This window comes from Canis aureus, chromosome 11, assembly GCF_053574225.1.
Source record: "Canis aureus isolate CA01 chromosome 11, VMU_Caureus_v.1.0, whole genome shotgun sequence".
In the NCBI taxonomy this organism is placed as follows: Eukaryota; Metazoa; Chordata; class Mammalia; order Carnivora; family Canidae; genus Canis; species Canis aureus.
In genome coordinates this window covers 18,207,466-18,229,457 of record NC_135621.1, presented here as the reverse complement: position 1 = coordinate 18,229,457, position 21,992 = coordinate 18,207,466, and the positions used below count along the sequence as shown (strand labels likewise).

Here is a 21,992-nt window from a genome sequence, read left to right as displayed (position 1 = left end):
GAACCCCGGAGTCCAAGACCCTGAGCTACACACAAGGACCCACAGGAGGCTGTAGGCAGCAGAGCTGGGCCTCCAGCCTCCCCATAGCGCTGGACTACAACTCCCAGCATGCAGCCGACCTCCGTGGTTGCCGTGCATCCTGGGAAGACAGTCCGCGGCTCTCCATTGGCCACGCAGGAGAAGCGCCGGTAGCTTGGGCACCGACGCAGGCCGCGGCGAACGCACGCACGGAGATTGCGCAGACCTCCTCGTCCGCGTTCTACGGAACTCATTTCGAGCCAACAGGTTTTTAGGCCTGAATAGCCGGTAGGATGTAAGAGCAGCCCCACTTCCGGGGAATAGCCGGTAGGATGTAAGAGCAGCCCCACTTCCGGTAGCGCCGGAAGCAGCTGGAACATGGCGGCCTCCTGCTTCCACGGGCTGGCGCCGGCGAACCGAGGACTGAGTTTCGTCCGCAGCAGCCGAAGCCGGAGAAGCGAGGTCAGTTCGAGTGAGAACCGAGGCTCGGGGCGTGACTGCTGCGTTGCCGCTGGCCGGGGACGTGGCGTCGGTTCTGTGCAGTCCGCCTGGGGGCCGGGGGATGGGGGGAGGCCGGGCCTGCGGACCGACGGCGCTGCGGGGCCGAGACGCCTGTGCAGGTGCGGACCGGCCCGAGGGTCGGGGGGGCGCCGGAGGCCTGTGCTCGTGGCCGAGGCTGGACGCCGTCGACGAAAGGGCGGGTGGGCGGCGGCTGCGGGGTGGCCCAGGTGAGCCGCCGACCTCAAGTGCTCTCGCCCTGGGCACTCAGGAGGTGTCCTGGGACCTCGAGCTCTCACTGTGCACCCTCAGGAGGGGTCCTCGGACCTCGAGCTCCATCTGGGCCCTCGGGAGGTGTCCTGGGACCTCGACCTCTCCCTCTGGGCCCTCAAGAGGTGTCCTGGGACCTCGAGCTCTCACTGTGCACCCTCAGGAGGTGTCCTGGGACCTCGAGCTCTCCCTCTGGGCCCTCGGGAGGTGTCCTGGGACCTCGAGCTCTCGCCCTGGGCCCTTAGGAGGTGTCCTGGGACCTCGAGCTCTCATTGTGCACCCTCAGGAGGTGTCCTGGGACCTGGAGCTCTCCCTCTGGGCCCTCAGGAGGTGTCCTGGGACCTCGAGCTCTCACTGTGCACCCTCAGGTGGTGTCCTGGGAGTAAGAACCTAGAGCTCTCCCTCTGGCCCTCGGGAGGTGTCCTAGGACCTCGAGCTCTCACTGTGCACCCTCAGGAGGTGTCCTGGGACCTCAAGCTCTCCCTGTGCCCTTAGCGAGGTGTCCTAGAAGTCTGTAGTCACATAACAGATTCAGCGGAATGCAGGGTCTGAGGCGCCGAGAGTAAAGCCAGCAGCACATGGGAGATATGGCGGGACCGCACCCGAGTCCCGAGGAGCGCTCTCTACCTCTGCCCTTTCCTGTTCCCAGTCGTTCTGATCATTTTCTGTGCTCCACATAATCTTTACCCCGTGCCCGGAATGGTTTGATGTTGTCAGTGTTTGAATTTTTACGAATGCAAGAGGGTTCTGGATGTTCTGCTTGCTTCCGAGGCTTAACCTTATTTTTCTTACTGAGTCAAGGTGATCCGTGTAGCTGTCGTTTAATATTTTCCTTTGATACTGATGCTGTTTCCTTCCATGAATGTCCACTTATGTATATTTCCATTCTGCTGTTGGTGGACATTCGGGTTGTTCCCGCTGCCTGCCATTACCAGCAGCGCTCCTGTAAACGTCTCCGTGTGTATCTCCCGGTTTGCAAGTTCCGGTTTCTCACATTATGCACATGGGACGGGCATCCCTGAATGAGGGTAGTGCAGGTAACGCTGGAGACGCTCCGGCGGCCGTGGGTGAGAGTTCTCCTTGCTCTGCAGCCGCGCCAGCGCCTGATGCTCTCTGCAGGTCGGATTTCTATCATTTTGGTAAGTGTGAAATGCTGTCTGGTTGGGGTTCTAATTTGAGCTTCCCTTATTACTAATGAGGCCACACCTTTTCACGTGTTTTGGAGGCTATTGGCACTTCTCTGTTGTGAAACTCCTGTGAATTTTTTTTTGCTAGGTTTTGGTTTTTTTAAAATTTGTAGCTATTTAAGTGTTTAAATTGAGTAGAGACTTGGTAAGATACATATTTTAAGTAATCACGGTGGTAGAACTTGAAGGTTTGGTGGGGTTTTTTTGTTGTTGTTGGTTTTTTTTTTTTTTTTTTGGAAGTGATGTATGAAGCTTAGCTAATTCTCTGTGATTTGAACCAGAAATAATAAACTGGATGTGAGTGTGAGAAACAGAAGCAAGTTTACCATGGGGGATAACAAACCACAAAGGCCCTTTTCTCAGACTTGGTGTGCATAAGAATCTCCTAATGAGATTATAAGAACACAGATTCTTGGGGCTCATCCAAGAGATTCAAATTTGCTAGGTCTTAGTTGGAGCCCAAGAATTGTATTTGTGACTAACTCCTAATGTGTGCTGACACTGCAGGTCTATGGGTCATACCTTTGAGTAGTATTGAATTAAAGTATCGCTGTTAGATTTAAGAGATTCCTAAAATCCAGGACCAGGAGTGTTAATAAATGAAGTTGGAGATCATTTATGCCCTTAAGAGACATTTCATTTTATTGAAAGGAGACTTAGGCTGAATTACCTTTGTGTCCCTTTAGACAGGTCACTAATCTTTTTGGACTGAATGTCTTTTATAAAATGGGAAAAATAATACCGATTCTTCCCACCTTTCACAGTTGTCATGAAGGTGTATACAGAAATAAGGCATATGAAAACTCTTTGGAAAGTCTAAAACCATATACCAGTGACGGTAACTGAAAGTTTACACCAGAATATCAGCTTTTAAGTTTGTGTTTGTGCAAACACACAAACACAAATATATATGCCTGTGCATATACACACCATGCTGCAGTTCAGGAAAATCTAAAAGGTTATTTATATTGAAAATAGTCATGGGGATCCCTGGGTGGCGCAGCGGTTTGGCGCCTGCCTTTGGCCCAGGGCGCGATCCTGGAGACCCGGGATTGAATCCCACATCAGGCTCCCGGTGCATGGAGCCTGCTTCTCCCTCTGCCTGTGTCTCTGCCTCTCTCTCTCTCTCTCTCTGTGACTATCATAAATAAATTAAAAAAAAAAAAAAGATAAAATAGTCATGTAAACAAAGCAGTATTTGGATCTTTAAGTTAGTGTAGTACAATATAAGTTTTTTTAGTATCCTACTATCAGGCATATGCGAATTACTGTAGACCCGAGGAGCATCCCTGCCCTTAAGGAACTTTGTCTTATGAGGCTGAAGTATAGACAGTTAATTTTAATACAGTGTTGATAAATAATGATGGAGTCATGTTCTTTGTTGAATAATCTAAAGAGTATGAGAATAGGAACTACAAGGAGTATTGGGAAACTTGTAAATATATGCATATAAGCATTTTTAAAAGTGTCCAAGAGAAGGGTAAAATCTTACGTGTAAGTTTCTTCTCCTCTTTAGATGAATCAGAACTCCTCACTGTACCTGATGGAAGGAACCTGCGTTTTCTAAAAAGGACAATCCCAGAGGCCTCTTGGAGGAGAGCAGTTTTGCAACTTTGTTCCCAAAATCTAGAGAGGCTTACTTGAAAGAGTGCTGGCCTTTGGTACAGAAGAGCCTTGAATGAACATGTATGCACATTTTATATATTTCTTTGAGGTTTTGCTCCTTACACCTTTACTTTTAAATAAGTATATATGCTGGTGGATTTTTTTTTTAAAGGTACTAGCATAAATGGTTAATGTGGTGCCTTTGTTTTTTGCCTTTTTTTTTTTTTTAAGAAATATCGTTAGAGAGAGTAAGTGCGAGTGTGTGTGCCTATGTGCATGTGCGAGTAGAGGTTGGGGAGAGGGTAAGAGAATCCCACGTGGACTCTGATGAACACAGAGCTCGACATGACGTTCAGTCTCATGGTCCTGAAATCATGACCTGAGCAGAAATCAAGGGTTGGTTGGATGCTTAACTGACTGAGCCACCCAGGTGCCCCTGGTTCCTTTGGTATTTTAAACAGCCTAGGTATAAGCTTTATTCTTATAATCCACTTGTTTTTTATTTTGTGAGTAATAGATTACTTTGATAAATTCACTTACCTGTAGAACTTTAGGGATCTCATGGATTTTCTGTGAACTCCAAGTTTCAGGATGCCTGTTCTATACTGTGATATTTGCCATGTTTCTGTGTAGTTTGAGTTGAGGCCCGTTCCTGGATGGTTTCTTAACTTTCATTTTAAATGGAAGAGGGGGGTGTGGCCAACTTGCCCTATATGTAGCTGCTGCCGTTTCCCTAGAGCAGTATATTTGTTTTTGTTTTTCAAACTATGGATTGGAAAACCCATTAGTGGAGCAAGAAATCCCATTTAGTGGATATAATGTGCCTTTAAAAAAAGGAATGCATCCAAAAAAAGAAATTAAAAAAATAACGTATCACATATGGTAAGGATAAGTTTCATTTTATGAAGCTTTGGGTTCATTTATATATGTGTACATGAACACATGTGCACACACTAGGTTGTGATATAAAATGTATTTCTCATCTAGGTGACTGCTCTGGAGCTGTTTGTGCCCGTTAGGTATTAGGGTGGTTCAGCAAACTGCAAGCTATTTTACAGCTACCTCTGAGATTAGACTTGTGAACTTATAGAGACCAAACCTTATGTTGAACTGTTCATCACTCACTACACTGAAATATTATTCACAACATACTGTCAGTCAGAAAATGACATTTTAATTTGCTTTGTTGAAATCTGGTTCTCCTATTAAGAGTTAATGCATAATTTTCCATTTATTGCTTCTTTCTGAACCTGTGAGAGTTTGTTTTCGCTTTGTATTTAGCTAATACAAACCAGCTAGAAAAAAGTTTGAAGGGAAAGTCTATTCATAACCCAAAGGAGCAGATGGCAGATCAGAGCCCAGTCCAGGATAGAGGAGCTATATGTAGCTTTAGATTTTCACCCTAGGTCTTAAGTATGACCTCATTTGCATTGATAACATATTTTTTAAACTAGATATAATCTTTATCCCAATAAGTGCAAAGTTCTAAAGCCAAGTAAGTACAAATGGTTTCAGTTGCCTGAATTTTTTATTTTCTTTGAAATATGAAAGTAATCAAGTGTTCATTATTTATATCAACTACTCAGCTTCTTCAAGGGGGGGAATTGATAGAATTAGAGAGAGCTTAATTTACAGTAATTAATAGTTTGATTAGGATAGGCTGTCTATAATTACCTAAAACTGAATTGATTTTTAGACAGTTGTGTATTTGCTCTTTGCTTTTTGCAGCACATTAATGCAATCCTGGACCTGATCGAGGGCAATATGACTGTACGACAAAGAAGACTTTTGATCCATATATCATCATTAGGGCCAGAGACCTAATTAAAACTTTTAGCAAGAAGTGTATCATTTGAACAGGTAAATTTAGAATTACAAAAACTTTGCTTTATTTGCATCAACATTAGAGATAACATATAACACTGCATCCCTCCATCTTAGAGTTTTCATTTTTCTGCTTAGATTTCATTAGCCTAGGCCTTGAAAACAAATGTGTTTGTAAAGAATATTTTCTTCATGTTTCCAAAGGCAGTACGAATTCTTTTTTTTTTTTAAATTTTTTTAATTTTATTTATTTATGATAGTCATACAGAGAGAGAGAGAGAGAGGCAGAGATACAGGCAGAGGGAGAAGCAGGCTCCACGCACCGGGAGCCCGACGTGTGGGACTCGATCCGGGATCTCCAGGATCACGCCCTGGGCCAAAGGCAGGCGCCAAACCGCTGCGCCACCCAGGGATCCCGGCAGTAGGAATTCTTGAGGATAATGTTGCGTTGTGACATAATTAAAATAGGTTGTTTAGTAAGAAATAAAGATTTGTGAAAAAGAGGGATCCCTGGGTGGCGCAGCGGTTTAACGCCTGCCTTTGGCCCAGGGCGCGATCCTGGAGACCCCGGATCGAATCCCACGTCGGGCTCCTGGTGCATGGAGCCTGCTTCTCCCTCTGCCTGTGTCTCTGCCTCTCTCTCTCTCTCTGTGTGTGTGACTATCATAAATAAATAAAAATTAAAAAAAAAAAAAGCTAAAAAAAAAGAAAAAGATTTGTGAAAAGAAGACAATGTCTCATAGGTCCCAAAGGATCTATGTTAAAGGTACTTTTTTTTATCAGTGGAAAACTTAAGAGTCTTCCTGTGTCATTAGTTTTTCATTGTACTGAATTTCTTTTTTTTTTTTTTTTTCATTGTACTGAATTTCAACTTTTCTTTTGGTAAAGGCTTTGGAACTCAAACTGTTATATTATGGTTCAGGGAAACATGGTTTCAGTCAGTGGACCTTTTAGTGGCTTAAAAGAGGTGAGAACTATTTGCTATCTTCAGTCAGTTTTTAGTATAGAACAAATTAAATAATTCAGTTATAATAGTTCTTTGGATAATACACTGTTTTTCAATTTCTTTCTTTTCTTTCTCTTTCTTTCTTTCTTTCTTTCTTTCTTTCTTTCTTTCTTTCTTTCTTTCTTTCTTTCTTTCTTTCTTTCTTTCTTTCTTTCTTTCTTCTTTCTTTTTAAAATAATGTACTTTGTTTGATTTCCCATTGGTGAATACTTTGTGCTTCATGTTATTTGAGGGAATCATCATCACTCCTAGATCCTAACATAATATGGTCAACCTTTGGGAACTAAGGAAGTATCCATTCCTGAATTAGAAGGTCTGGGCATCATTTCTCTTTCCACTGCAAGTTTTAAATGGGTATTTAAGATTTTAGTCTGTAGCATATACAGGAAAGATGTAGTTACATGTGCTCAAGTAATTAGAGAATTGAATGGTGATACTGTTATTTGCAGTAACCTATATAAACCAGTAGAGGTCAGATTCTGAAAACTTCTTTCCTTTAAAATACATTTTTTTGGTTTGAAGTTTAGTGTAATCTTTAATGGATTGACAATTTTTTTTTTAACTTGTGAAGTTTAATGTTATGAGAGAATCAGTGGAGCAGTTACTGTGTCTATTAACTCCTTTTGTTGTCTGGATCTGGCTGTGAGGTCTTGTTCCCTTTCCAGGACCTAGAATACAATAGTTCTGTTGGATCTTATAGTTATTGGTCCTTTTCTCATGTGGAAATAAAAACTCAAATATATTGAATACCCTATAGTTTGTGAAGTCTGCATATATCATCTTACTTAATTTTTACAGCAGAGCCTTGAGGTAGGTTTTTTTTTTTTTTTTTTTTCCGTACTACAAACGAGAAAGCAGGAAAAGGACAGTTAGGTGATTTTCCCTTATGAAGTGGCATTCCCATTATTGAGCCTAAATTTTTCTGACTAAATCTAGCTACCTGATCCCTAAATTCCACAGTTCCAAAATGTTATTGTATTAGTTCTATATGTTACATTTTAGCAGTAACGTTGAGAAAATTCATTGCTTCCAAGAGAAGTTGACTACTAGGAAACATCTATGAGTCACTCAGAGCAGTTGAAGGCCTACTGTATTCAATTTGGAAGTCATTGCCCAGTTCATAGGATATGTTGCAGTGTATTAATCCCCTTCCACTTAGTTCATTAAAATCTTTCTAAGTATCTAATTAATTTTTCTTTGCAAATTTCAGGTTAAAAAAGTAGTCCTAGATACTATGAAGAATACTCATCCAATGTGTAACGTTAAAGTGAGTTAATTATATGTTACTATAACAGTGATTGTCAGACTTCTTTCAGGTGTAGAAACTTTTCTTGAAATTAAATCTTTTATGGAAGCCTAATGCACAAAACAGATAAAGCAGAATTATTCAGGGTAGAGGTAGAGTTCTGCACGCCCAACTACCTTAGTCCTGAGGAGTTATATCCGTAGAGGCTTAGGTCTCTGCTGTGCGGTAACGTATGGCATAGTTCTGATACAAAGGATATAAGCTTCATGGAATGGGTCATCGATGATCTCAATCAAGTTTTCTTGGATTATGGGCCCATTACTATATTTAAAGATGTGACTGTTTGGAATTCTGTTTTTTTCTATTAGTGGAGTTTGGAATATGTCAGATTATATTAAGACTTTTTGTTTTAAGTTCTCAAATTATAAACTCTGAGAGATCTGTTATATCCCTGTGTGCACAGCATTCGTGATTATACCTGGGAATGTAACCATGCTGTAATGAACTATTTTATGAGGAGTATTTTTGAAGCAATCCACTTAAATTTGATGAAGTTATGAAGTCACTGTTAGATTGGGGTGAAAGAACAAATTAAAGATAAAGAGAGCTAGTCTTGTATCTGATGCCTGATTGGCATCCTTTGATGTTCCAATGTGTGCAGAATTCAAATGGAGTGGGAGAAATGTGAGAATATTGCTTTTGTCTGATCAAGAGAAAGTTTACTTTTTTCTTTCCCTGTGATAATTAAAGTGCTACCCAAAACTTCCAGTTTTTAGGGAACATTGCTAATTAAGAACTCTCCCTGCTCCAAATAATTTGTATTTTAAAGATTTTTTGTTTTTTAGAGATTTTATTTATTTATTTGAGAGAGCAAGAACAAGTGATGCGTAGGGGCAGAGGGAGAGAGTGAAAAAGAAGCAGACTCCCTGGAAGCCTGATGCGGGGCTGCATCCCAGACTTGGAGATTATGACCCTGAGCCACCAAGGCTCCCCAAATTTTAAGAGTTTTAATGAACTAATGATTGAAAAGCTTAGTCTCATCTCAATTCTGATCTCTATTTTAATAGTTCTGCATTTTTATTATTTATTTATTTATTTATTTATTTATTTATTGAGAGAGAGAGAGAGAGATCAGGGGGAGGCGGAAAGGGAAAAGCAGACTTCCTGGTCCTGGTGAACGGGCAGCCTGATGCAGGGCTCAATCCCAGAACTTTGAGATTATGACCTGAGCCGAAGGCAGACGCTTAACCAACTGAGCCACCAGGCGCCCCAATAATTCTGCATTTCTTAATCTAAATTTCTAATTGTTTTCTGATGCTTGATTTGATATTACTTTTTTTTTTTTATGGAATCTTTTGCTCCTACTGAGGAGATTAAGAACTACTCATTTTAATTGTATTATTTAATATTTATAATGTCTTAGTTTGACAGATGTGTTGCTTATTAAAATTAAAAATTCCAGGGGATGCCTGGGTGGCTCAGCAGTTTAGTGCCAGCCATCAGTCCAGGGCGTGATCCTGGAGACCCGGGATCAAGTCCCACATTCGGCTCCCTGCATGGAGCCTACTTCCCCCTCTGCCTATATCTCTGCCTTCCTCTCTCTGTGTCTCTCATGAATAAATAAATGAATAAAATCTTTTTTAAAAAATTAATTTTTTAAAAGATTAATTTTTTTTAAAAAAATTAATTCCTACTTTATGTATCGCCACGACTAAAGACCTTAATGATTAAACAAGAGTTGGCAAAAGATTCTGAATTAAGATCACAAAGTTGGGAAGGATTCTTGCCACAGTTCGAGCACAAAATGTGAATAAACACAAGGAACCAAAGAAAAAAACTTAAGAAAAAATACACACCATTCTGACCACCTAGATACTATGAAGAATACTCATCCAATGTGTAATGTTAAAGTGAGTTAATTATATGTTACTGTAACAGTGATTGTCAGACTTCTTTCAGGTGCAGAAACTTTTCTTTAGAAAGTCAGGTCAGTATTAAGTGTTGAATTTCTTTACATGAGGGGGATACTATTTTAACCTATTTCGTTAGAAAGTTTATGGAGAGTTAGGTAGACTGTGTGTTTGTGTGTGTGTGTGTGTGTGTGTGTGTACACGTAGGGGGCAGGGTATAAGAAACTAAAGGTAAGTGTAAATCGGCTAAGTATGTGAATGTGGGGAGTAGAGGCTTCACAGTAAGAATGTAAACTATATCTAGGTGGTTGCTGTCCGTTGTGCCCCTGTGGCCACAATAAAGATTCCATGGATTAAAAGAAAAACACACAATTTAACCCTTAATGCTCTCACTTTGCTTTAGCATCAGTCCTAAGACCATGTGCTATATGACTGCTCCAGTTTTTTGGGGGGTTTTGGGTTTTCTTTTTTTAAAGATTTTATTTATTCATGAGACACACAGAGAGAAAGAGAGGCAGAGACACAGGCAGAGGGAGAAGCAGGCTCCATGCAGGGAGCCCGATGCGGGACTTGATCCCAGGTCTCCAGGATCAGGCCCCCGGCTGAAGGCGGCACTAAACCGCTGAGCCACCCGGGCTGCCCAGACTGCTCCAGTTTTAAAATCCTAAATTCTAACATCTGTACCCTTTTGTTAAAATAGAAGTTATGAATGCCTCTCATTTTATTACTTGTTTTCTGGCTTCACTTTTTGCCCCAAATTTCCTTTTCTCTCTTGCTTATCACTCTTCTTTTATGCTGCTTTTTCCTTCTATCACATCTGTCCAGCAAAACTCTCAAACTTGGTCAGTCCTAAAATTTGACTTCTTTCCCAAAATGTGGCTGCTAAACATAGCTGGAGAAAGTCTTATTTTTGGACTATATCCACTATAATTTTGCGTTTCCAGGCTCAGATCCTCACTGTTGTCTGGTAGTTCTCTGTCCTCTTAATTCTTGAAGCACCTTCCCACCTTTAGCAGATGACATTACATTTTATTTTATGGCAATATTTAAGACCCTCAAGTGAGAACTCTTTCAACTTCCCTTTTCTCTCACCTATAATTTTTTTCCATCTGCACCAAACCTTTCTTCACCTGTTCTTTGAATTCTGTCTTCATCTGTCTCCTGAAGGATCTTACTTCATGATTCCCTACCTTGGCTGTATCTTAAAGTCTTTCCTTTCTACTAGATCATGGTGATAAAACAACAGAAATGTTGGATCAAGAGGTCTATTCTGGAAAGGGAAGCAAAGAAAGGAACTGTTAGTTGGGGGAAGGTACAGTGATCTTACTACTCAACTGTGCTTCCATAATACTTGCCATACTTCTTATGGGCCTGTCCTGTGGTTAGTAATTGTCTTATCTTTCTCTCCTATGACTAAGCTTCTAAAAACAGTAATGTCCCAGTTGACTTCTTCTGCCACTTACTTGCTTCATGACTGGCAATTTATTTAACCTGCCTCAATTTCCCTGTACATAAAATGAGGATAATAAAAATATCTAGTTCAAAGGATTGTAAATAAGGATTAAATGATTAGTAATTGTGTAAAGAGGTTAGTAATTATTAAGAGTTTAAAATGTTGCCTTAAGATTTAATCTGTGTAAATTTGAGATAAATCAATTATATATTGAATGAATAAGCTGTGCTTTCTCTAATTAGTATTGAATTAGTCCCCAAACCCTAACAATTCTAGCTCTTCATTTTGCATGCCATTACTTTATTCCAAGTGTTTTTCTCTTCTTTCTTCTGTACCTTTTTTTTTTTTTTTTTTTTTATTTGTTCATGAGAGAGACAGAGAAAAAGACACAGGCAGAGGGAGAAGCAGGCCCCATGCAGGGAACCCGATGTGGGACTCAATCCCGGGACTCCAGGATCATGCCCTGGGCCGAAGGCAGGTGCTAAACTGCTGAGCCACGCAGGGATCCCCATCTTCTGTACCTTCTATAGGCTGCTTTGGTCTCTTTATTTCTCTCAGAAGCCTGCAGTCATATCTAAATCATAGCCCACCCTCTCCACCTGGCATTCATGTTTCTTCAAGCGTACCTCATATTATCTTTCCAGTTTCCTCACATCTTCCTGAATCACTGATGTTCCATCCCATCTAAAACAGCCTGCTGTATATTTCATGAACACATCACCTCTTTCCTACCTCTGTGCTTTTTGTGTGTATTCCCTTCAGCTTAGAGAGCACATCTTTTTTTCTGTCACTGCCTTTATAAACTAATCATAGATTTTTGACCTTACTATCTCTATCCCAAGGGCATTATGCCTTTTTTAGGAAATGACTTCCCATCTACCTTATTTCTGATATAATTGTAAATACTGATTTCAACAGATTGATAAAGAATTGGCTAGTGGTGAATATTTTCTGAAGGCAAGTCAAAAAAGAAGTGTCAGAAAATGGAAGCCACAAAGGTAAGACTCTTATCTAGTTCACAACATTGATAGTATAGTTCATAGAAACTTGAATTCCTACTTAACGGTAAATCGTTCTTATAATAATGCAGGCTAAACAAGCAGAAGCTCTCAGTAAGAGACAAGAGGAAAGAAACAAAGCTTTTATTCCACCTAAAGAGAAACCAGTGGTGAAACCAAAGGAAGGTAAATGCTTATTTTCCGATTATTGGCATGATGTTGAAGTCTGTAATCTAAAAAGTAAACCAGTAGTGAATTTGTCCAAATCTCTTTATGAGTGTTAACTAAAGAAATAACCATTATCTTTCATCAGTTCTCTTGACATTTCATTAATCACTAATCCTAGAGATGAGATCACTGAGGTGTTTTATTAGCAGTTAATGCCTATTTAAGAGTATCCTGGGTTGACAGTCCTCTCCTGACCTCTGATTGTGCTGGACAAGGACTCGTTGTGAATCTATAAATTAGAGCAGTGAATCCTCTGTAGACGTAAAAATAACTAACGCATCAAGCTCCCCAAGCTCTGTTATCATGCCTCTTAGAGCTTATCAGAAGTTACGCTTTTCTTCTCTTTATTTACGTGATTTGTGGCTTAAAGTTCCATTCCTATATTGTTACGGATTTCTGATGACCTTGGGCTAAAGGACACCATCAAAATAGCAGGAAGGTCTTAGGGGCTATTATTAAAAAGACACCCAGAGTGGGCGCCAGAATGGCTCAGTCAGTTAAGCATCAGACTCTTGGTTGTGACTCCGGTCATGAGCTCAGGGTCCTGGGATGGAGCCCCGGGCCTCAGGCTCTGTGCTCAGTGGGGAGTCTGCTGAAGGATTTTCTCTATCTGCCCCTCCCTCAAGACTCAAAACAATTTTGTGTCTTTTCTTCTCCATTCCTAGCTGTATTTGATCCATCCTTTCCTCTTCTACATTTTCCTTCCCACTAGTAACACTTGTACTCTTTCTGAAGTAATTTTCCAGAGTAGCCAGTGCACAGTGAGGGGAGAAAAGTCACTGGCATCATTGTAGCTGACCCATTGGTCAAAACCGGACCTACCAGTACTATTTTAGTATGTATATTAATTATATCAGCAATTTAATACTGTATTCTATGTAGATCATTGGTTATGTAAAGTTACAAGTGTCATAAACATTATAATTTACAGTTTGTTCAGCCTGTGAGTTTTACCCTAAAGATTGTTCAGTAGCCATTTTAATCTGTGTTTATAATGATTAGAGATGTAGCTATTTCATGATAGTGAAGGTTTCAAGTCTGATAATGTTTTATTTTGTGATTCTTCTGTGTTCTGAATACTGTTCTTTAAATGGTGAGAAAAAGCTACTTTTTTTTCGTCTCTCTGTTGTTCAGGTTTTTGGCATTGAGTCCATGGTTTGGGTTCTGTTAGGAGGATCTCCAGATATTCTCAGATTATTTTTTAAAGATTTATTCCTGGGCAGCCCCGGTGGCACAGCGGTTTAGCGCTGCCTGCACCCCGGGGTGTGATCCTGGAGACCCAGGATCGAGTCCCACATCGGGCTTCCTGCATGGAGCCTGCTTCTCCCTCTGCCTGTGTCTCTGCCTCTCTCTCGCTCTCTCTGAATGAATAAATAAATAAATCTTAAAAAAAAAAAAAAGATTTATTCCTTAGAGAGCATGAACAGGGGGAGGGGCATAGGGACAACGACAAGCAGACTCCCTGCAAGGCAGGGACCCAGACTGGAGGCTCAATCCCAAGACCCTGAAATCATGACCCAAGCTGAAGGCAGATGCCTAACTGACTGAGCCACCCAGGCACCCCTATTTTTAAGTTTTTATGTGTGGTAATAGATGAAGTAGATTTTGATGTAAATCTTCATTATTAATAAAAATCATGGAAGCTAGAAGGGCTAAATATTAATATTCTTCATGAAGTGTAAGTCTATGTTATTTTAATGTGCAGAATGGAAAATTGGTATATTAATGAGTACTCTCTAAAGTTCTAAAAATGTGGGAAAGAATATAAGTAAAAATAATCTTAGTGCACTTTAAGGAAAATAAGTGCAGCTTTGATATTGTTGAATTCAGTAATTGAAAAGGTAATCTATAATGCCATTTGCATGAGTACTTTTATTAATGTGCCATTTGGATGTGTATTTCTATTAATGTATTTTTAAAGTACTTTATAATTTGTTTTGTCTAAAATGTCTAACTTTCCTTTAGGCAGGTGTTTTATATTTAACAACATGACCTTTCACCTATTACAGTACTTTGAAATTATTGTACCAAATATATATTCTTTGTTTTATTTGGTAAAATCTAAAGGATTACATGTATCATTTTTATTTTGTCTAGCTTCTACTGAAAATAAAATTGATGTGGCTGCCATCAAGGAAAAGGTTAAGAAAGCAAAGAATAAGAAACTGGGAGCTCTTTCAGGTGAAGAAGTTAAGCTTAAAATGGAAGCAGATGAAAAAAGAAGAAAAAGTAGCATTAAAAAAAGTCCCTAAATGAGAACTCATGAAGCTATATCCTTTTGTAAAGTATTTTGAAATACTGGGGCGTCAACAGCCTATGTGATAAGGAATACTCTGATTACATTTTCTGAGTTTGTGTCATTCTTCAAAATAGTGTTTATATAAACAACTGTTCTTTATAAATAAGAATTATTGTATTCCCTGTGTGTTTTTTGAAAAATGTAAGGCTAAGTGGTGTATACATCTTTGTATACATTGCACCTTATCTGTTTTGGCATGTTTTGCCTAAGCATGATTTTAGGTGTAATTTTTAGGTAGTTTATGTAAAGATTTTTGGAATGTGGTTATTGTAATTGTCCATCAGTTCCAGTGTTTGATGCCACTGGTTAGTCTTTAAATAAAATCATGTCCCATCATTTGGATTTCAGCAAAATAAATACAGATTTTACAGTGTTCTCTTTAATTAAAATGAGTAAACATTTAGGCTTCTTTTTATGATCTTATTTTATGTTTAAGATTAAACAACCCACAAGCAAAAAAAGCACCTCTTAAATCCATTAATTACTATTATGAGTCTACGAAAGTGGTAAACCAAAGACCTCAGATTGCAAGAGAGCAGGGAAAACCAGATGTTTAGAATTGAAGCAGCATGCAACAAGTTATGTAGAAATGCTTTTAGTAACGAGGGCCAGTGGAGTCATTTATTTAGAATCACCTAAATCTAGCACATTCATTTTGTAGTTTTAGAAGCTGAGACAGAGGCTGGGCTACTTACTGAAAGTCACAGCTGTAGCAGCCTGAAAACAATGCTTATTCATAGAAAAGTGGAAGGTAAAAAATGAGTTTATTCTAGAGTGAGGAAATTGAACAGATTTTTCTTTTGATTAAAGGTTTACTGCAACATATTTTTTTCTGAAATGTTTTAAAATTAGAAATAAGAAATATACCCAACCATTATTTTAAAGAAAAAAACAAAATAAAAACCACATATGAATGAATTGTGTTTTTTCTGGATTTTATCAGTTCAGATTAACTAAATGAGGATATCTATGTTTGACCCAAATGGTTATTATAGCAATCAGTATTAGGATTGGTGGACTAACAATGAGAAAGAGAGATAAGTATCTGTTGCGTGAAAATATTGGCCAGTCAGGATACACAGTAGAGTAGTAACCTGTGAAACAAACATAAATATCCTCTTAAATATTATTTCTCAGAATGCAGTAATATAATTCACATAAATTTTAAAGGCACAATTAAAGATTTATATACATACGTGTGACTTTGTCTCGCTGTGGGTTAGCTGTAAAGGCAGACAAATAGGTACTGGTGAGGCTCTTATTTTATTTCATTTTACCACTATTGTAAGTGGAAAATCATTTTATGTACCATAACCAACAAATAAATACAATTAAAAATTAAACCATTAGAATTTAAAACTAAAAATAATTATTAGTAACAGTCAATGTGAGCAATTCATTAAAATATTTTCCTGGAAAGAAGTTCCTCCCTGAAAAGAATATACTATTAATGATCAGTCAGTAATAAAGAGACTGTGACCTCTTACAGGGATTTGGTTCTCGTCACATCATAATTATTCCTCTCCTTTCATTGAGCTTTATTCAGATTTTGACATTCACAGGAGTAGGTAGAAAATTCTACATCTGCCTGAGCCTTCTTGATACTTTTTTTTTATTAAATAGATACCTTTTCTACATCAGTTCTGTGCCAGCTGCTGTTGAATTCTGTGGTGGAATCCAGCAAGGAGCTGGCTGGGTGTCTGTGAGCATCCCCAAGCATCATACCTGTGTTTGGGCTTTGTCTGTGGTGGATTGCCTGGGAGCTGCTGCTGCTTTAACTTTTTTTGGGCATTTAATACCATGAAATCAAGGATTTGCTGTGCTAGTTATATTCTTTCTCCAATGTTAAATATTCAGCTCCTGAATATTGAAACTAACGTGCATTCATGTACTTGATAGAATCATCCCAAGTATCATTGGCATACCCGGCATATTATGCAGAACCATCCTGATTGGGCCTCCACGGGTATTTATTAAACTTGCCAATGGTACCTACAGGACCAGAAAGGAACTTTTTTCTCTAGTATTTATCATAATTTGTCAGATATGGAATATGTTAAATAAAAGCTTTTATCCTCTAACCCTTACCCTCATGCACGGTAGCTTATTTGCCCTTACTTTTCTTAAGGGCCCAGGGCTTTTTCATTACTGAACCACAGCCGTAATTTTCTGAATATCCCACAAGATTAGAAGCTATTTCAAGCTAGTTCCAAAATCAAAAGCTAAAAGTCCAGGAACTTTCTTCTTGTCATACAGAGTTGTAACTAATTACTAGATTTTTAAAGAGAAGGAATATTTTTTAAGAAAATATGCCTTCAAATTAGTGCTTATTTGCCAGCCAGAGTAGAGTATAAGTGTAGTTCCTACCTTTTTGAAATTTAGACTCTAGAGGGGAAGAAAGCTAACCAGTAGCAATAATTAAATTACTCTTTAAATAATTTAAAATAATTCTTAGTTTTCATCCCGATTTTAAAGAAGCAGCATTTAAAAAATAAATAAAATTAAAAAAAAAAAAGCAGCATTTAAGCATTTTTATGCCACGACAATTGTTCGTGGCATAAAAATGTCACAAAATTTGGACATAAAGAAAATACCAAGTAAACTCAACATTTGGGTGTACAGGAAGGATGACTTTGTGGTTAATAGGTAATATTTATTGAGTGCTACTGTATGCACGACTCTTGTTCTAGATATAAATATTTTTTTCTTTTTTCCTTAATCTATTTCATCAAACAGATGATACTGCCATCTACATATTATTATTGAGGAAACCCGTTCCTGTGGTTGCCCAAGGTCACAGTGGTGGAACTGGAAATTGAACTTGGGCATATTATTTCAAGAATGTGTGGTTTTAATTCCTGTGTTATACTGCCTAACTGGAGGAAAAAAATACTATGCTTTGTAGTGCTGAAACAACATGAAAGGAAATATTCAGTTAATATGTTGATACTCTGAGAAGAGATTGCAAAGCTGCTACACGTTACCCCGAGTTCTTTTAGCAAAACTGCTGTTAAGTGAAATGAATGGTTAAACCAGGAAAGCAATGACTTGCTCAGAAAGCTGATTGAAAAAGGGTGGCTGTCTGTACCTGGAGTGAAGATGAGAATTCAGAGTTTACAAAGCATTTTTTTTTGCTTTGTTTTGTTTTGTTTTTGTAATCTTGCTGAAATTAGCAAATCTTGCATCTACAGTTTTTATTCTCATAGTCATTCTCTGTTTACTGATTACAGCTAAGAAGTCTATTATCGGCTTCCTTAAATTTATCTTAAATAAATGTTCATTATTAGGACAGTAAGCCATCAGTTTGATTGCTACCTGATGCCAACTTCCCTAATTGCTATTAGGATAAAGCCAATATTTGCATTCTTAATTCCAGTTATAATCGTTTCAGACACATTGTATTATTGGTAGATTTTTCATTTTACTCACTGCAGAGATTATCCAAACACTTGTCATTATTGGGACAGGCACTGCAAGTAGATCCTCTTTTGTATGGCGTTCGGTAGCTTTGTCTATAAAATAGAAAAAAGCTGTACGTTTGGAGGGATTTTTTTTTTTTTTTGCAACGAAATTTAGTATGAATCTTTGACTAAATCCATAGAATGGAAGTCCACGGATTCAGAGGGTTGGTGAGGGAAATGGAAGTAGAAGCCTGTTAACATTTACAGAGTTTATGGTGTCTGTCTGTGTCTGTGAACCTATATTTTCACCTATATAGTCTCATTTAATTCTTAAGACTACTCGGGAAATTTATTTTTATTTTACAGATAAGGAAATTAAAGCTCTTAAGAAATTACCTTGTCAAAAATCACAATGTATACATGTTAGAGTCCCAAGGGAACCTGAATTTGTCTGACTCCAGGGCAACACTCCGCCTACTTAACTATCTGGCTTGTGCCATTACTACTATCCGAAAAACTGCCCATCCCAAGGTATCATGACCCATACTTACTCTTCTCAGTTTAGCAAGCCTCCTTAGTTTTTATTGGACAGGACTCATTTGCCTGAGTTGAGTGCCTTCCAAAAGAAAATAACAAGAGATTGGGGGAATTTCTAAAGGGCAGTTTGTTTTCATGTAAAAGATGTGAGGTGAATAATATATAGTAACTACTGTACTAAGCTAAGAATCCTTGAATGAATTAATTTTCACAGTAACCTATGTGTAAGACACTGTTATTTATATATCCGCAATATAGCTAGAGGCTGAGGCACAAAGTATAAGTAATTGACCAAGGTCACACACTAGAAAGTGAAACATTCAGACTTTTAAATCCCCATGAACATCTTCAGAGTAGTAATAATGAGACTTGCAGGTGCATTTCAGTAAATCTGCCATTGTACTCATCTGTCTCTCCTTTTTTTTTTTTTTTAAGATTTTATTTACTCATTCATGAGAGACACACAGAAAGAAAGAGAGAGAGCCAGAGACACAGGCAGAGGGAGAAGCAGGCTCCATGCAGGGAGCCCGACTTGGGACTCGATCCTGGGTCTCCAGGATCACGCCCTGGGCCGAAGGTGGCACTAAACTGCTGAGCCACCGGGGCTGCCCTACTCATCTCTTGTGGAAAGGAGTTCTTAACTTTTTTTGTGTCATGGTGGAGCCGATGGACTCTGAAAATAGTTTAATTTTACTTTTTTTTGTTGTTGTTGTTAAGTAAGCTCCATGTCCAGTGTGGAGCTCAACACAGGGTTTGAGCTCACAGCCCCGAGATAGAGACCTTAGCCAAGATCAAAAGCTGGACACTTAACCGACTGAGCCACCCAGGTGCCCTGAATGTTTGTTTTTAGGTGCGTAAAATCAAGTTTGTAAGATTATAAAGGAAACTAAGTTTAAATAGTGATCAAAATGTTAGAAATATTTGTGATACAGCAATATGTGCTTCTCTGTTTAAGTATTAAATAAGACCTAGCAAGAAGTCTAATGATTCTTATCCCTTTTATGATAAATTAAAACCGTATTTTAAGATATCTGCAGCAAGTAGAATGTGATACGAAAATATCTGGTATTTACAAAGATAGACGTAGTACCAACATCAGGTCACGTACTGCTGATGTGACTGAAGTGTTGTCTTCGTACATAATGAAATGTAGTTTTAAGTAGAGGTGAATGACAATAAACATGTAACTTTTTTCTAATCCAAGTTTATGGCCTGGACTCCCCTCCCCTAACACTATACCTTTACCTCCAAAGTTAAGGAAGTTTGGTTAAGAACCAAAGTTAAGGAGACATTACTTTTTAATATATTAGCGCCTCATTTCCAACATCAAATACATGTTCTAATCTTGTTTGGCTCCAAATTAATTTAGGTTGATTCAGAAACTAAGTTTATCTTCATGTTTACTTTACACTGTGGAAAATAGTCAAAGGAATATTCTGGTAACAATTATAAAAGACATCCGAGGTGCGCGTTAATCACAGTGACATCTTTCATTGTTAGAAAGCACAGTACTCGTTGAGCGGTCAAGTTCTAGAATGTTTTTAATAAAATCATTCATACGATTTCATTCTTTGTTGAATTGTGATTTCCACACTATAGGGAAGATGGAGAACTTACTACCAAAAAACAGGCTAAAGACAAGGCAGTTGTGAATATTAGGGAAATGGCAGATTCATCCCGGGAGAAACATGCTCCTGGGAAGGCCTGCGTTTATGTGGATGGGAACAATGGAGACCCAGGGCCTTGAAGGATTCTCATAAAGAAGCAAGACATTTTAGTGTTTCCCTGGTAGCCTGAGCAAGAAGAGAGAGGGCCCCAGGACACGGGAAGAGAAAAGTCAGGTTTTCTTGTTTCTTTGTTTTTTACCGTATTCTCTGTGCCCAGCATAGGGCTCAAACTCACAACCTCAAGATCAAGAGTCACAGGCTTTCCTGACTATCCAGCCAGGCACCCCCCAGAAAATTTTTTTTTTTTTTGAGATTTTATCTATTCATGAGAAGCACAGAGACGCAGAGACAGGCAGAGGGAGAAGCAGGCTCCCTGCAGGGAGCCCAATACAGGACTCAATCCCGGGACTCCAGGGTCACGACCTGAGCTGACGGGAGACGCTCAACCACAGCCACCTAGGCATCCCCAAGATAAGATTTTTAATGAAAAAGGTAAATATAAGTAAGGGTCGTTACGGCAGGGTACAGGAGGTGGTATCTGCTGGTCAAGGTTGTCATTTCCTCTTCCACACAGAATCCTCTTTTCCGCTCGTCACAAGGTCACCTTGCTCAGGGAGGCCCAAGGGAAGGAAGGGATAGTTGTGTCCACGTTTGAAACATGCGGATCAGAATGACCGGAAGCAGCCAGGACGAGTCGTCGAAACTCCCCAGCAGTTAGGGGTTCTGGAGCAGGAGTTCCAGGTGACAGGAGAACCAGACGCCCTGCACCCCACCCTTTGGAAATCTCAGACATACGGGGGGCGGGGGTGGTACTGGACTTCTTACAATTCTGTGGTATGGGGGCCTAGGACCGTTTGTACCAGAAGGCGTAGAAACTGAGGACATCCCGACCTAGTGCCCGTGCCCCCCGTCACCCGCACTGTGCTCTCCAGTCCGTGTTCCGCATCTACAGAACGATTTCCCATTTAAAGCAGGTCCTGTCACTCACTTGCTTAAAAGACCTGGGTGATTCCTCTTGCGAGGTGGCTACAGTTAACACAGCCCCGGCCCCCGAGGCCTGAGCTGACTGGCCAGGGGCAGGCCACCCGGTGGCCCTTGCACTCTGCTCTTCCGTCCTCTCCAGAATCCTCGCCGCAGAAGCTTTGCAGGTGTTTTCTGCAGGACGTCTGTGAAGTTCCCCACGCGCCCGGATTATCTTCTTCACGCCTACGCTCAAATACATCACTTTATCCAAGTAAGGCCCCTGCCCGTCGATAGCGTTGACTACAGTAGTAGTGCTAGTTCCTTCGTGACTCCTTTCATCATGCAGTTATTTTATTTGTATTTTTATTATCTCTGTGCCCCATGCGAGCGGGGACTCCGGCTGGCTGGTTCTCCTTCGGAGCTCAGTAAACAAATACTTGTTGAATATTTGAAGGTATGAACCCATTGATTTGTATGTGTAAGTGAATGTCACCCTACAGAAGCATTATAACTGGTTATTAGTATTACGACTTACTGTTTAGAACTCTGAAGTGAACCAAAGGGAGTCTAAACCAGGAGACTTCACCTCCATGTCTCCTTGTTGTAACCACAATATCTGAATACTTTTCAAATAATCACCTTTGCCAGCTGTTGCACATAACCTGGTGCTTCACATCGCTTTCTCACATAATTTTCATAGCTGCTTGGTGAGTAGTTGGTGCTTTCATTATCCTGATCTTTTACAGAGGAAACTGAGGTTCAGAGAGGTTAAGTAACTTGTCCAGGGCCCCACAGTAAGTGAGTCTCAAGACCCTGCATCTTAACCATTAAACTATATAGATGTTGCGAAAAGTCACCACTGATTGACTTAATGGCTTTGGC

The 21,992-nt window shown here is 39.6% G+C and overlaps 1 protein-coding gene and 1 pseudogene across 4 annotated transcripts in view; one reads left to right on the top strand and one right to left on the bottom strand.

Annotated features, from left to right (window-relative positions):
• The first annotated feature begins 220 nt into the window (after positions 1-220).
• LOC144323450 (KRR1 small subunit processome component homolog) lies at positions 221-20,047 on the top strand (annotated as a pseudogene). The gene is made up of 9 exons (XR_013388876.1): positions 221-480; positions 3,490-3,659; positions 5,307-5,438; positions 6,291-6,369; positions 7,619-7,675; positions 11,936-12,015; positions 12,108-12,201; positions 14,341-14,514; positions 17,276-20,047. The product of XR_013388876.1 is annotated as a KRR1 small subunit processome component homolog (transcript).
• Positions 15,288-21,992, bottom strand: part of GLIPR1 (GLI pathogenesis related 1) — an 18,065-nt gene continuing 11,360 nt past the window's right edge. For 2 of the 3 annotated variants that reach the window (XM_077913902.1, XM_077913900.1), the window contains exons 4-6: positions 17,972-18,054; positions 15,739-15,765; positions 15,288-15,636 (exon numbers count right to left, since the gene is read on the bottom strand). In XM_077913902.1, coding sequence (XP_077770028.1) covers positions 15,482-15,636; positions 15,739-15,765; positions 17,972-18,054 — 265 coding nt within the window. In that variant the 3' untranslated portion in view covers positions 15,288-15,481. Of the gene's footprint in view, positions 15,637-15,738; positions 15,766-17,971; positions 21,354-21,992 lie in introns of those variants that run through there. The other variant, XM_077913903.1, reaches the window with a different exon arrangement.